Source organism: Lagopus muta, chromosome 12, assembly GCF_023343835.1.
Source record: "Lagopus muta isolate bLagMut1 chromosome 12, bLagMut1 primary, whole genome shotgun sequence".
In the NCBI taxonomy this organism is placed as follows: Eukaryota; Metazoa; Chordata; class Aves; order Galliformes; family Phasianidae; genus Lagopus; species Lagopus muta.
The window spans coordinates 1,364,605-1,378,579 of NC_064444.1; the positions used below are offsets into that span (position 1 = coordinate 1,364,605).

General features: G+C 50.3%; 1 protein-coding gene across 5 annotated transcripts in view; it reads right to left on the minus strand.

Moving 5' to 3' along the window:
• ACSF3 (acyl-CoA synthetase family member 3) overlaps window positions 1-13,975 on the minus strand; it is a 41,712-nt gene that overhangs the window by 24,812 nt on the left and 2,925 nt on the right. For all 5 annotated transcript variants that reach the window (XR_007379521.1, XR_007379523.1, XR_007379524.1 and 2 more), the window contains exons 2-5: window positions 12,329-13,051; window positions 10,856-11,011; window positions 2,466-2,620; window positions 1,827-1,972 (exon numbers count right to left, since the gene is read on the minus strand). Coding sequence is in view for 1 of the 5 variants with exons in the window: in XM_048958805.1 (XP_048814762.1) it covers window positions 1,827-1,972; window positions 2,466-2,620; window positions 10,856-11,011; window positions 12,329-13,021 (1,150 nt within the window). In the remaining 4 variants the exon portion in view is untranslated. The remainder of the gene's footprint in view (window positions 1-1,826; window positions 1,973-2,465; window positions 2,621-10,855; window positions 11,012-12,328; window positions 13,052-13,975) is intronic.

Sequence of the window (13,975 nt, forward strand, 5' to 3'; positions counted from 1 at the left end):
GTATGCTGCAACCACAGGGCTCTTCCAGCACAGCCTTGCTGCCTGGCCATGCTTGATGCACTCTTTTGTGCTAAAATAAAGCTGTGGCCAGCAAGTGGGTCTGCTGTCAGCTGCTGCCTAGCATCTGTCCCCAGAACACTGTTTTGCAGGAAGCTCTCTGCTCCTCCTGCCTCAGCCACTGCTGCATTTCTCAGCTGACTCATTCATGGTGGATACTGCTGTACCTGGTGACCTTACATCCCAGCCTCTAATAGGGTACTATATCAAAAGCTTTTCACAGCTCCAGTAAATTATGCCTCAGCTGCACCCATCTGCTTCCCAACTGACACTTCCTGAAATAAATTAATCAAGCCTATTCAATCACAGCTCTCTGTCTGTAAGGTTCCTGGCTGATCCACACCTTTGTGAGATTCTTCCCTCTCCTTTCGTGGGGCTGCAGTGAGCCCCAGCTCAGTGGCTGTGTGACAGACACTTAGCCTTTATCCCAGCTCCTCTGCTCGCAGCTGTATGAGATTATTTGTCCCCATGTCCCCTACAGACCTGGTAATGCCAGAGGCTACACACAGCCTCTGCTCAAGAGCACGTGGACACATCTCTGGAATTAAAACTGCCTTTCCTGGTGTCCATTTCTGCCTTATCCACACAGCCTTTATGTCTCCAGGGAAATTGAGAGCCTCCACTCATTTCCCCTACAAAAGATGAAATAAAAAGCAAATATAACAAGGCTGCTGTGATATCCAGATGACCTCAAGCCACCATCCTACACCTTGGGGCTCACAGAGAGCTCAAGCTCATGCAGGTGGGAATTGAGTTTCCCTTCTCCAGCATGCAAGCAAGCACTGGCCAGACTGGGGGAATCACAACTACACTGCAGAAGTTAACTGCACTTTGTATTTTGCGCTGCCCCCAAGCTGTTCTCAGTTTCAGGAGCCAATGCTGGGGGAAGCTGTGGCTTCTCCTCACCCTGTGCAATCCCTTCAAGGGCACAGCTGCTACAACCAGCAGGACTGGGGTGTGAGGGGAAGCCACAAGGCACAGGACAGTCCCACCTGGGTAACAACGGTCCCCAGGAGACCAGAGACCAAAATGATGCATATGGTGCCATGCATGTGCAGACAGCATGTGGGGAGGAGAAGGTGGCATAGTGGTGGGCTGGGTTGCTTGTCAGACAGATGGCCACGTTTATAACCAAAGGGAGGGTGGGGGCATTTGATATTTTTAATGTTTGAGATCAATTTATTTCTAGGTTACATAAAACCACAGATATTGAGAGGAGTCACAAAGCGTAGCTACGAGAAGTGAGGGAAGACAAGGAGAGAACAGAGCCAGAGCATACGACGAGGTGTGACAATTCCTAACTCCTGAAGAGTCAAGAGAGTTGCACTGAAATAAGAGTGAACAGACACCCTATTTTAAGTGTTCAGTACTGACTGACGGGACACGAGCTGCTCTGTGGAGAGCCCTGTGTCAACATCCTATGCAAATACAACTTCACAAAGCAGAAGCTGAAGATGCCATCCCTTCACAGTGTTTGAACTCATTAGGACTTTGGAAATCATCAAGCAGAGTACATTGTGTGTACTCTGCCTCCAGGACAGACCTGGCCTAGCTGGGTTGGTGTGTATCAGTGCAAGCTCTGCACACACACTCGTGGCTTGTCCTACCTTCCCAATGCCAGTTCCTCTACCAGCATCGTTGCTCACAACACAGTCTTCTCCCCAGTTATGACAAACAGTGATTAGATGTGTGTTCTCTGTGGTGAGAATAAACAAGGATGCTTGAAAGCAAAACACCTCTGATTGGTGTCACCTTCTCCAGACTCCTACCTGGGACACGGACTCCATGCAGAGGGTTGGAAAGTGCCATCCCAATCTCTGTCATCCCATACCTCTCCAGCAAAGTGTGCCCAGTGATGGCCTTCCACTTCTTCAGGACAGGCACAGGCAGGGCTGCAGAGCCTGACACCATCAACCTGCACATGGAAAACCATATAAGAAAGCATCTAAGGAGTTTTCATTCCAACAAAATGTTATGTAAAGCCTGCATGTATGTAAAACCCTACAAGACCCAAAAGCCTTCAGCCAGTATCCAAGATATTCCTCACGCAGAAGAGATTCTCTGTCTAATAGGGGGGTCTAAGTTAAGACAGGATGGCCTCCTAAAAGAGATTCTGCAGCACAACCAGCAGCATCTGTAGGGATTTGTGGGCTGCAGGATGAAGTTCTCAGTCTTGTATCACGTAGGGTGACACGTATAATAAGCAGGCAGACCCCTTCTGGCTTCACCACGCAAGAGCAGCTCATAATTAAATAATGTCACCCCTGTTCTTGTCAGAGAGATCCCACAGCACTACAACCTGCCCGGTGGTGAGGAGGTGAAGTCCAAAAGCAAACTTGGTGCAACAGCCACAGCAGCCCCTGCCTGGTGCAGAGCTGGGGGCAGCAGGACGTGCAGCACCCACCTACCTGATGTTCTCCTGGCAAAAGGCACGCACAAAGTCCTGCACTTGGGGCTGAGAGAAATGCTCATCGTAGTATTCTATCAGCTTGGCATAGATGGTGGGCACTGCCATGAAGACGTTGACACGGGGAGCCTGGGAGCTCAGGAACTTCTTCCAAACCTAGGAAAGAGGCACCATGTGTGCGTACGTATATACCCAGATATTAAGAGTAGAGGGAAGTGATGGTCAGCACTGTCACTGCCAACTTCCCAGCTTTTTCTCAGCAAGGGATCACCCATCACTTTCACACTCAATGACCACAAGATGGAAATGGCACGTTTTGGTACAGCTGATGAAGAGAGCCCAGGGCAGAAGAAGTGAATTCTGTGAGCATACAGAACTCTTCAAAGGCCACGCAAAGCTGCCAGCTTTCCAGAGAGGAAAGACAGAGTCATACACAAGCAAGTAGGAGCCCATGGACCCAAAGCTTTGAGGACCCATCAACTGAACCAAAGTCCAGCAGCTGGCTCTGCTGGGGAGGAATGAGTGACCCCAGATATTGCACTGGCTGAGCAGCTCCACTTGGGAGCAGTTAGCAACAAGCAGACATACATATTGAAATTAGAGCCATTTCTTCCACACGTTGTCACTCTTCCCTCCAGGTGAGCTCTCCCCAAGGCAGGAAGGATACAAAGCCATCAATAAATAAATGGCTCTGGCCCGCTCAGCTCCGGTGACGGCCACCTCTCTCTCTCCTTTCTCCCTGCCCTGTTGTTGACAAATGTATTTCCTAACAGCTCCTGACACTGCTCGCCTCCCCTCCCTCCCTCCCAGCACACGCTCAGCTGCACACAGGCGCGTGCGGTGGTGAAAAAAAAAGCATGAATTGATTGGAGGTGAACAAGTGATTCTCCTTCATGCTGTCACCCCGGGTGCTGCTGTGTGCACTGCCCCTTTCCCCTCCGTCCTGCTCGCTCGGGCTCCATTTCATTACTTTCTACTTCACTGCACCAGCACCACCTCTCCCTGCCAGCCCTCACTTGGCTGCTTCAGAACAATCAGCCCTTAGAAAACCCCGTCGGCGCCACGTTGTTCCTAATGCAGCCCTACACATCCAACAGAAGCAGTGTCCCACCCAAGGGATGCACACACTGGGAAGCCACCAGGCGTGGGGTTGGGACCTAAGGACACCCCCAGAGCCATGGGAGCTGGGACACGATTACTGTGAGCCCCTCTGGGCATTGAGAGGAGCAGAAAAGGAACGCAGTGTGTCTGCAATGACCGACAACACAGCCATGCCCCGACACTGCACGCACCCCCGTCAGCACGAAGCCCTGAATGAAGGCAGAACAGGCAAAATTGCATCGAGGAGGATTTGACCCCTGCTATATGTCTCCCAGCCTCTCTCCCCAAAGGTCTTTTTCTCTTCAGCCTCACAGCATTTTTCCCATTTGAGGCAGCAGCACAGAGAGAGGGAGATCTCCAAAGCCAGGGATCTGCTCCTGTCCCCCTGGTGCTCCATCGAGCCATCGCTTTGGGCAGGGGAACAGGTGACAGCAAGCAGGCACCGGGCCTGTGCCAAAGAACTGATGGGAGACAGACGTTTGGAGCTGCTCGATCCTCGCCGTGTGATTTGCCTGCAGAAGCCCAGAGCAGCTGTGGGGAGCACGGGCAGACTTCCAGTCTGACTGGCTGTGCGGCAGATTTATTTTCACATGCATTCGGATTAAAAAACAACAACAACAAAGCAAACAAACACCCGACGCCATCACTCCAAAACACAGCTCTCTGCTGCACCCCAGGATCCCCCTGTCCTCGCACATCTGCTCAGCTCCTGCCCCAGATAAAACCCTTTGTGCCACCATCCCGGCCATGGGAGCAGCTCTGTGTCAGCCCGGCTCGCCCCAGCAGCAGCCCCTTCCCGAAGATAAGCAGCTGCCTTTGGATGCGTGCCACCAGCCGCTGCTGGGCCGATCTGCTGACAGCCAAACATCCCCACCTGTTCTGCTGCTGCTCAGCCAAATCTGGATCCCGACCATGTGTTGTAGCAGCGCTAAGCACCGAGCTGCGGCACAAGGCTGGCAGCCCCCAGCTCTCTGCAGACCCACAGGCGTCCAGAGGGCTTGTTGCTGCCCAGCCAGCTGAAACAGCTAGTGCTGCTTTATAACTAGAACTTCACGGTTTAAGAGAAGGATCTGGGAAAGCCTCATTACCTGGGACTAATCGATCAAGCCAGGGACTTGGCTGGCCTCCAGCTAGGGGCCAGCTTTGCCCTTCCCACACACAGCATCCTCTGACACCGTCAGGTTGAGAGCACTGAGATCCATCTCTCCCTCCCTGTTACCCGACGTGTCACTGTCACCACATCAATCACCTGCAGACAGGATATTGGCAGCCCACTGTTTCTTTTTCTTTTGCTCACCTGAGACCTCTGTCACAAATGCACCCCCTGCTCTGCCTGCCTGTCTCTGGAGCCCAGAGATGTCATCACCCACCAGCCTGGCTCTGGGGATGTTCAGTGGGGCACAGCCCTCTGGCTGAAACACTGAGCCTTTAAATCATCACTATAGTGCAGAGCATAGGAAAGTACCAGTCTTTAGATGGAATATGTTCAGGAGATGGCGTGGAGTGGACCAGAACTTCATTTAAAATGAACAAGGGCTTGAATCAAACTGTTTCTAGCTGCAAGAAAACAAGAATGGGTACAGCTTCCCATCAGCAATGATGGCAGCAAGAGCCCAGGGCAGGCACGCAGCACTGCTGGCTTACAGGACAGGCTGCCTGAGCCAGCAAAGCAGAAGACCTTCTGTTCCCAAGAGCCCTCTGACATTCCTGATTTTCTTCCCCTCCCACTGCACAAAAGCGTATCTGGGCAATTCCATGGGCTGGCCGGTGGGATTTTGCCAGCAGGAAATGAGAGGGAAAAAAAAGAGAGAGAGAGAGAGGAAAAAATGACACCAGAGGGTCTAAAACAATCCCAGTGAGGCCAAGCTGCAAGATTTTCCCACGTATTTCTTACAGCATGCAGATGGCACAGTGGTGAATGAGGCAGGAGGAACACACAAGCTGCTCCCATAGATTGCCCTTCCCTGCAGCAGCCTCCCCAGCCTGCATCCAGAACTGCTAACATCACCTGAAGGAAGGGATGCAGCACAGAGAAGAAAAGGCAGCAATTTTTCCTTCCTTAACAGAGCCTTTGCCCTCAGAGGGAAACGTGTGATGGTATAAGGCAGACAGAAACCAGCAGATCTATCAGAACCTGGGCACCTTCTGAAGCAGAGGAAAGGGAAGGTGGCAGTGGCGATTTGTATGCTAAGTCCAGGCAGCCTTTGCCTGATGCAAGGCTCCAAAAGGAGCCAGAAGAGACGTGGGCAAAAATGCCTAAAAGCTGAAAGGAAAGCGAAAATCAGCATGGATTTTCCCATTAAACCCAAACAGATAATAGACGAGCCGTACTGCTACCTCTATTGACAGACACAACAGCTCCTCTCTCCTTTATAAAATTATGGTATCATTTTCAGTGGTTATTGAATTTATATATATTTTTTAAACCTTTTCAGCAGCAACAATACCTCTAATGCAAGGTTAAATCATCCTTTTACTTCTCCTTTTGATCCAGGAGCTGGCTTTGTGTTGCGCATCGATCTGTGCTGTGCAGGTAGCGCTGCCCGCCGATCTGTGTGAGAGCAACAGTGGCTGCAGCCAAGCAGAGCTGCTGCTGGGGAGCAGCATGCACAAAAGGAAACAGTCCTCTCTTCAAAGGGAAACCAGGCCCTCGGTGGCTTCGCCTCGTGTGTGTTGCAACCCCAAACTGTTTGTGCTCCACGCGACTCGGGTTTTAATCATTTATTCATCAGTGCAGTTTGATGGCCCCTCTCTATTCCAGGCTGAAGCTTTTAAACCCTTCCTGTGCTGCAGGCATACTGAAAGGAGCAAGTGCTTTCCCTGGGAGCCAGGAATATAAGTAAATATGACAGGCTCCGGTTCCATCTCTTCTTTCTCCCCACACACATGAAAAGACATTACTCCCGAGCAGATGCTGAGGACAGACGGCAGAGCTGGGGAGACAGGAAGAAAAACACTAACTTTTGAAAGCCAGGTCTGTGAGATGTGATCAAACACAACCCATTCAGCAGCGACCTGCTCCTCCCTCCGCCGCCTCCTCTTTGAGTCTGGAGCAGAATGAAAAGAGGAGTGCCTTGCTCCAGCTGAAACAGAATGGGACAGGCCATCCCAGCACACCGCCCTTTTGGTGCTTGGTTGTTGCAGATCAGAACCCTGTGTGCTTGCACTTGCTTTGATTATAAAAGCAATGCCTAAATCACCGAGGCTGGTGTCTGCAGAAGTGACAGATCATGGGGAGAAGCTCAGGACCACAGTGCATGCTCTTCCTCCCTGCAGGCAACCGTGCTCCTGTGCCATGGGACCTCACAAGGCCACCAAACAGAGGCACAATGCAGCAGCACCCGGCCCTCACCTCGCTGTAAAACATTTTTAGAAGGTACAAACCTTAGAGACACAGAGTCTGCCACAGTGACTGTGGCACCAGAACAACCTTAGGGTGACAAACCTGCATCTCAACATGCTTACCGACAAAGTGCCTGCAGGGCAGAGACACGGCCGTCACTCTGCAGGTAGTGCACCGCAGCTCAGGACCTGGAGAGCCAAAGGGGCAGCACGGATCACAGTGAGCTCAGATTCCTAAAACTTTCCTCCATCCCCCCTGCTGAAGAGCTACCAGGATCTGACCTTGTGTTGAATGCAACCAGCTGACAGCCTTTCTCAACTGAACATTCATCCCTTAAGCATTTGCCCCCTCCTGTCCAGGCGGGAGCAGCAGTGCCCCAAGGCAAGACAAGCAGTTCTCACTGTCCAAACTCAGAATGAACCCACATTGGCCAAAAACCTCAGCAGGCAGTGGGCTCAGGGTGCCCCGACTCTGTAAGTGTGGGTTCAGAAGTCACTGGGAAATGCTGCTGCCTGCATGCAGCTGGAGAAGCATGCAGCCTGGAAGCAAGCTCTGCCAGGAGGGCCACAAAGGGATCCTTCGGCTGCAGCTCGCTCTGACTTCAAAGCATTCTGCCCTCCCTGTTCTCACGCTCAGCTGAAAACAAAAATAACATCAGAGCTGCCCTCGCCCCACACAGCTGCTGGGAGGAACGAGCTCCCAGATGCCATTCTGCCCACTGTGCATGCCCACAGCAGCACGGAGATGTCACTGTGCTCAGAGCTGTCCCTTCCAGGCAGTGAAGCACTCTTGCAGTGCTGGGTGCTGCTCTCAAGGCCCCCAGGGCAGGCAGCAGCTGGGGGGGCTCCCAGCATCACACTGAGCCCATGCAGTGGGGACTTGCACAGCGTGGATGAACTGACTGTGCTGCTGGGAAGTATGGGTCCATTTATAAAGCCTTTATTAATAAATGATTAATAGATGCAGCCATATTTTTTAATAACTTACAATAAAAAGATGCTGCAAAAAGCTTAAGCGAGACAGCCTTAACAGATGGTGCTATAAAGTGAATTATAACATGTACAGTAGCTGGTGCAAAGTAATGGATGTCCTCATTTAATAAAAAGAATCTGATTTTATGCAGCAACTTTCACGCTTGAGGCAGCTCAATACACTTTAATGAGCCCCTGTGGCCTCAGCAACAGCTCGCACGCAGCCCTGGGCATCAGATGCTGTTTTGGTGAGAGAGTGGATGTTGGTCAGGACACGGAGGTTATTTTACAGCTTGATTTTTAACCTTTCCTTGGACAGTTCCCAAAAACAGACGGAAGGGTCTGAAAGATGCAGGGAGCGACAAGTCCTGGCCTGGGGCTCAGAGCGCCTTCTAACCAAGGGGAAAAAATAAAGAGCACTGTTACCACCACTGGAACCAGACTGGCATCAGTATCTGACTATAAGGCACACCACAAATTATGTAATTTAATAAAGGCTGTAATAATAAAGTATTTATTTTGTATAATGAAGTGTTGGTGATTAGAAACCAAACACACATCGGGTATGCTGTTGCGGTTTCTCTTGAACCCGTGCCAGTATCACTCAAGGCTAAATATGCCTGCAGCAGGTTGAGAGTAAGTTCCCAGCCTTGTTTTGATCAGGCTGTCAAGTGTTTTAGCTGCCATCCGGGTTTCTTTATATCACACTATAATTGGCTGCTTTCTCAAGGTGCAACCAAGAGAAAAAGCGCAGAGCAAAACTCGGGCTCCTTTTGCAAAATCCTCCACTGAAACTCTGAAAGCTGATTTCAGTAGCAAAGGGTATTTTGTAAACAGCTGGCGAAAATAGACCGGAACTGAAAGGCAGCTTGCATTAAACTCCACAAGAAAGCCTTATTTACCCTCATGTGCTTTCTTTGTAGTGTCGATCAAACCACTTTCAGCTCCCAGGGGAGGCCCTCGGAAAAATAAAGGGAATAAAAAGAATAGAAAAGCAAAGGATGTCCTTCAGAGCCCAAGTGCACCTGAGAGCCCCCAGAACTTCACTCACCGCGCCGACCTCTGCCCAAGTCCAACCTCCAGGGTCAGTGCGATGGCCCCCGCGCTGTCCTCACTCGCCCTCACTGCTGGCTCCAGCAGAGGGCTTTGATCAGAGGCAGCAGGCAGGCACCCTGCTGCAGGCACCCGGACCCATCCTTCAATGTCAGCTCATTGATTTGCAGATGTCGGGGGAGAGCACAGAAAAACACATGGGGTGTAAGGGACGATCAATCACCAGCCGCACAGGATGTGGAGAAACGCGCCCTCCAGAGGGCTTGGCTTTGCTTCCAGGCTATCGGCACGCTCCTCTGCTCCACACCAGCTGCCTCCTAGCAGTGCCTGGACAATGCTCTGAGCCCTAGCTCTGACGGGCACGCATCCCTGCTGCATCCCAAGCTGTGTGCACAGAACGCTCCGTGGGGTGACACCATTAAGATGGCAGCAGGTAAGCTGGGCAGCCATTATCAAGAAGATATCACCAGCTCCAGCTGCCAGGGCACCTCACTGCCCTTCCTCTACAACAGCATCCTTCTGGAGATGTGAATGCAGAGCTGCCCCTCTGTGATTCTGGGGCTTCTCCCCTCGGAAGAACCGGTGCTCAGCCACCAGTGGGGTTTTCAGGTGCCAGGGCCATCTTGAAACAAGAAGGGAAGTGCATGTTTTCTGTGGTTGCCTCTCTGAGAAGCAGAAATAAGCAGCTAAGAATCACATGGTCATCAGCTCACTCAGATCAGAGTCCAAACTCAGCTCCACAGCAGAGTCACAGCATCAAGGGGTTCCGGGTGCACCCTGTGCGTTTGCTCTTTGTCCTTCCAGCATGACAAAGCTGCCTGCCACATGAATAAACACAGACACATAAAATGGCCTGTTCAGCCACAAAGCACAGGCTTGACAGCTCTCATCATTTGCCCAAGGAGCTGCCCACTGACAAAGCAGGTCCCCTTTCTGCTATCAGGTGGCACCAGGACCTCAAATTGCTCACTTCATAGTGACGCTGCTCATCTCAGAGCAAACCAGAACTCCAGTGCCTCTCACACCACCACCAATATCAGGGGATGTAGATGAACAGTGCCAGCTCCCAGGAGCCAGTAACTGTAGAAGCTGTTCTACCTCACTGCTGGTTGTTGCTTTTCATCTTCTTTGTAAGTCAGCTACCTGCCACCACGGGCAAGGAACAAAACAGAAGCAGAGCACTCAGACTGGTGCCTCCTATCTTGGCCAGCAAACAGTACTAAATGCAGCAGAAACACACTTATAAATAAGGTTTCCCTCCTGTCACCTTTCCTGCAAAACTGCAAGCAGCTCTCAGTTTGCAAACTCTCACTTACATTGCTACGTCTAAACTGACAGATCTGTTTACACTTGTACCTCTACAGCTCAAGAGCACTGCTTCTATGCAAGTGACATGGATTAGTATTTCTCTTAGCCAGGCTGTAAGAAACTCTGAAGTCTGTGTTCTGTCATGTAATGTAACACAAAACATCGAGGACGTGGAAAATGCAAGCTACTAAAAATGAAATATCCAACCAGCAGTACAGCTTCAGGCAGCTCACTGCCAACGTGCAAGGGAAAAATCCAGTATTTCCACCTTTCTCCTTGTACCAGAAAATGAACGACCCTTGTTCTGGGTGTGGATGATCTCAGTGGGTACCGAGAATAGATCACCCCCAACAGGAGACCCCCAACACTCCAAGGAGGAGCAGCACAGTGTTGTGTTCATGTCTGTCACACTCAAACAAGTTGCAGCCTCCAGCAGAGCACACTTACCCCAACCTGAGCAGCGTCCAACAGAAAGGGTTTTTACCAGTTGGTGAACCGCACGCAGCCAAAAAGGTTGGAATTGTTTAAGAACTTCTTTGCAGAGTTGCTCTAATTACAGCACATGGGGTCTTGCTGCTGAATTTCAAAGACAACACACGATCCCTCCAGGCTTACCATCTGCGCGCTGAATTCGGGCAGCATGATGCATGTCGCTCCCACCCAGAGAGGACAGAGCAGCTTATTGATCACCCCGTGGACATGATGCAAAGGCAGCACGTGCAGAATAACATCTTCCTTCTTCCACTCCCATTTTTCAACCAGCCCTGTGGTCTAATGGAAAAAGACACGTAATCTCACGTCAGGGCAGGAGGAAAGCTTCACCCAGGTCCCCAACGTACCAGCACCCCCCTGCACAGCTGGTGCCAGAAATCCCCCTGCTCCCAGAACAACACTTGGGCACAAAAATCCCCTCTTTAGGGCCAGCAGGAGCAGAATTACCATCATAAAGCATTCACAAGGAACCTCTTCTGCACTCTTTCAACGTATGTGTGTACATAGATCACAGACCTTCCTTGCTACCGAGAATTAAGTCAGCAATGACTTTAAGTAGGACCCACAAAATCATAAGCCTGCAGAAATAGTACATAAAACCTGAAATACTCCAGAACTCAGCTGACACAGTTTGGACATCGATGACGTTGCTCTTCTCACATGTGAAAGGATAACTAGTGGGAGCAGGAAACTGATGTCCCATGAAGAGAATATACAGAATGTATACCAAGCTTCTAATTACCCCTTCACAACAGGGTATTTTAAAGTGTTAGACCTCAGACTCTTCAGAGCCCAACGTTAGCAACTGGAGAGCTTATTTCCAGCTCTCTAAAAATAAAAATCAGTGGAATTTCGTCATGCCATTCACAACCCCCTCCCACAGGGCAGGGAGCTTTCTGTGAGACAGGACCAAAGACAGTCAGTGCTTCGGCTGCCTCCCAGCTGATCAGCATATTTGTCAGGGAACAGATTCTTTGCCCGATATAGCCAAGCCCTGGCTCTATCCATCAAGGCTCTCTTACTGCACCAGCCACTGCAGTATCTGTGCACCCTGAAAGGCGTGAGCTCGACGACGTGTCCATAAGGCACCCTGTATTCCCTGCTCTTTTTCCCTAATGGCATGAGTCTGTCAGTTGCAGGCAGTGATAACAAACTGGTGAGGTAGTCAGCAGGCTCGTTCAAACTTTTAATTCCTTTTGGCTCAGAGAGCTAATGGATTTTTTGCCTTGGGGATATATAGCTAAATAATGCACAGACTTCACGCAGCACTGTGCAGTGCTGGGCTAAGTTATATTCCAATTATGGGCAAAGATACCTTGCTAGTCACAGTGAAGAAAACTGCAAAGAAAGCAGTCCTTTTACAACAGATCTGACCTCTGCTGCTTTCCAAGAAAGGAGGCAGAAGCCCTGCCCCTGGCTGCAAGCACAGCACGAGGTTCAGAGCCTCAAACTCTGAGTCCTGTGCTCACCTCAGAAATGCTGGGGACTTTCAGGACACGGCCCAGTAGTGCAGAAATCAGGTCTGTTATGCCAAACCACCTGGGAAGGACAAGACCTCTCCCTCAGCACGAGCATTGCAGAGAAAGCAGCACTCACCACTGCCTGCACATTCTCGTGGGTGCTGAGGACACCCTTTGGTCTCCCCGTTGTCCCACTCGTGTAGATTATCATGGCTCCCCTGTCCTTCCAGGAAGCACTGGATGCCAAGGGCACGTCTTCCACCGCTGTCTGATCTGCAGATCCACTGCTACGAAAGCTGAGTGGCAGCACTGGGACTCCCAGCTTCTCAGCACTAGGGGTTATTTTCCCCACATACTCGTCTGTCGCGATGACGAGAGCGCTCTGCGAATCCTCAATCACATACTCCAGTTGTTGCACAGGGTGCTTCTTGTACAGGGGAACTGCTATGCCTCCACTCATCCAAGAAGCCCACTGGGCAATCACATACGAGGCATCATTGGGGCACAAAAATGAGATCCTCTCCTCCTTCAAGTCCCTGCTGGAGCACTGCAGGACTCTACAGATCTCCTGGGACAGGCGGAGGCTGTGGCAGAAAAGCTCCCTGTATGTGTGCTCACCATTTTGGTCAATGATGGCGACTTTATCACCAAAAGTCAAAGCCCTAGTGAAGACAGGGCTGACGTGGTGGCTGCTGGCTGTCCATGTGGTTTGCACACCTCTGCGGGGACAGACAGCCCTCTTCTGCACATGCAGCCCCCAGTGGTGCAGGTCACACAGGAGGTAGCGTGCAGGCCAGCTCACGCGGGGGGAGAGCAGGGAGAGCAGCATCCTGCCAGCAGAGCTTCTTTTGGAGTGATTCTGCAGAAAGCAATTATAGGAACAGATAAGTATGAGCAGCGATTACCCAGGGGTTTATTCCCACAAAGGAAAAGTGGCAGCTTTCATTTGAGTAATACCCACTGTATTATTAATGTTTATGGTTCAGGCTGCTGTATCGCCAGCGTGCTAGGCCCTGATAGATAGATAGATAGATAGAGAGACAGACAGATAGACAGGCAGATAGATAGACAGATAGATAGACAGACAGATAGACAGACAGACAGACAGACAGATAGACAGGCAGATAGACAGGCAGATAGATAGGCAGATAGACAGACAGATAGACAGATAGATAGACAGACAGACAGACAGACAGACAGATAGGCAGATAGACAGATAGATAGATAGATAGACAGACAGATAGACAGACAGACAGATAGACAGATAGACAGATAGATAGGCAGATAGACAGACAGATAGACAGGTAGACAGACAGATAGACAGATAGATAGACAGATAGATAGACAGGCAGATAGATAGATAGGCAGATAGACAGACAGATAGATAGACAGGCAGATAGATAGATAGATAGACAGATAGATAGACAGATAGACAGACAGATAGATAGACAGGCAGATAGATAGATAGACAGATTGATAGACAGATAGATAGACAGGCAGATAGATAGACAGATAGATAGACAGATAGACAGACAGGCAGATAGATAGTTAGATAGACAGATAGATAGACAGACAGATAGACAGACGGATAGATAGACAGATAGATAGACAGATAGACAGACAGGCAGATAGATAGATAGATAGAACAGGACCCAGAGACCCTTCCCCGTGCAACCTAACAATCTAACTTAAACTACACAATAGTTTTCATCGATCCCTAATATTAGGACATGGAGTAATGGCTGCCTGCGTTGCCATTCTAACCCAGCTAACCAACACCTTA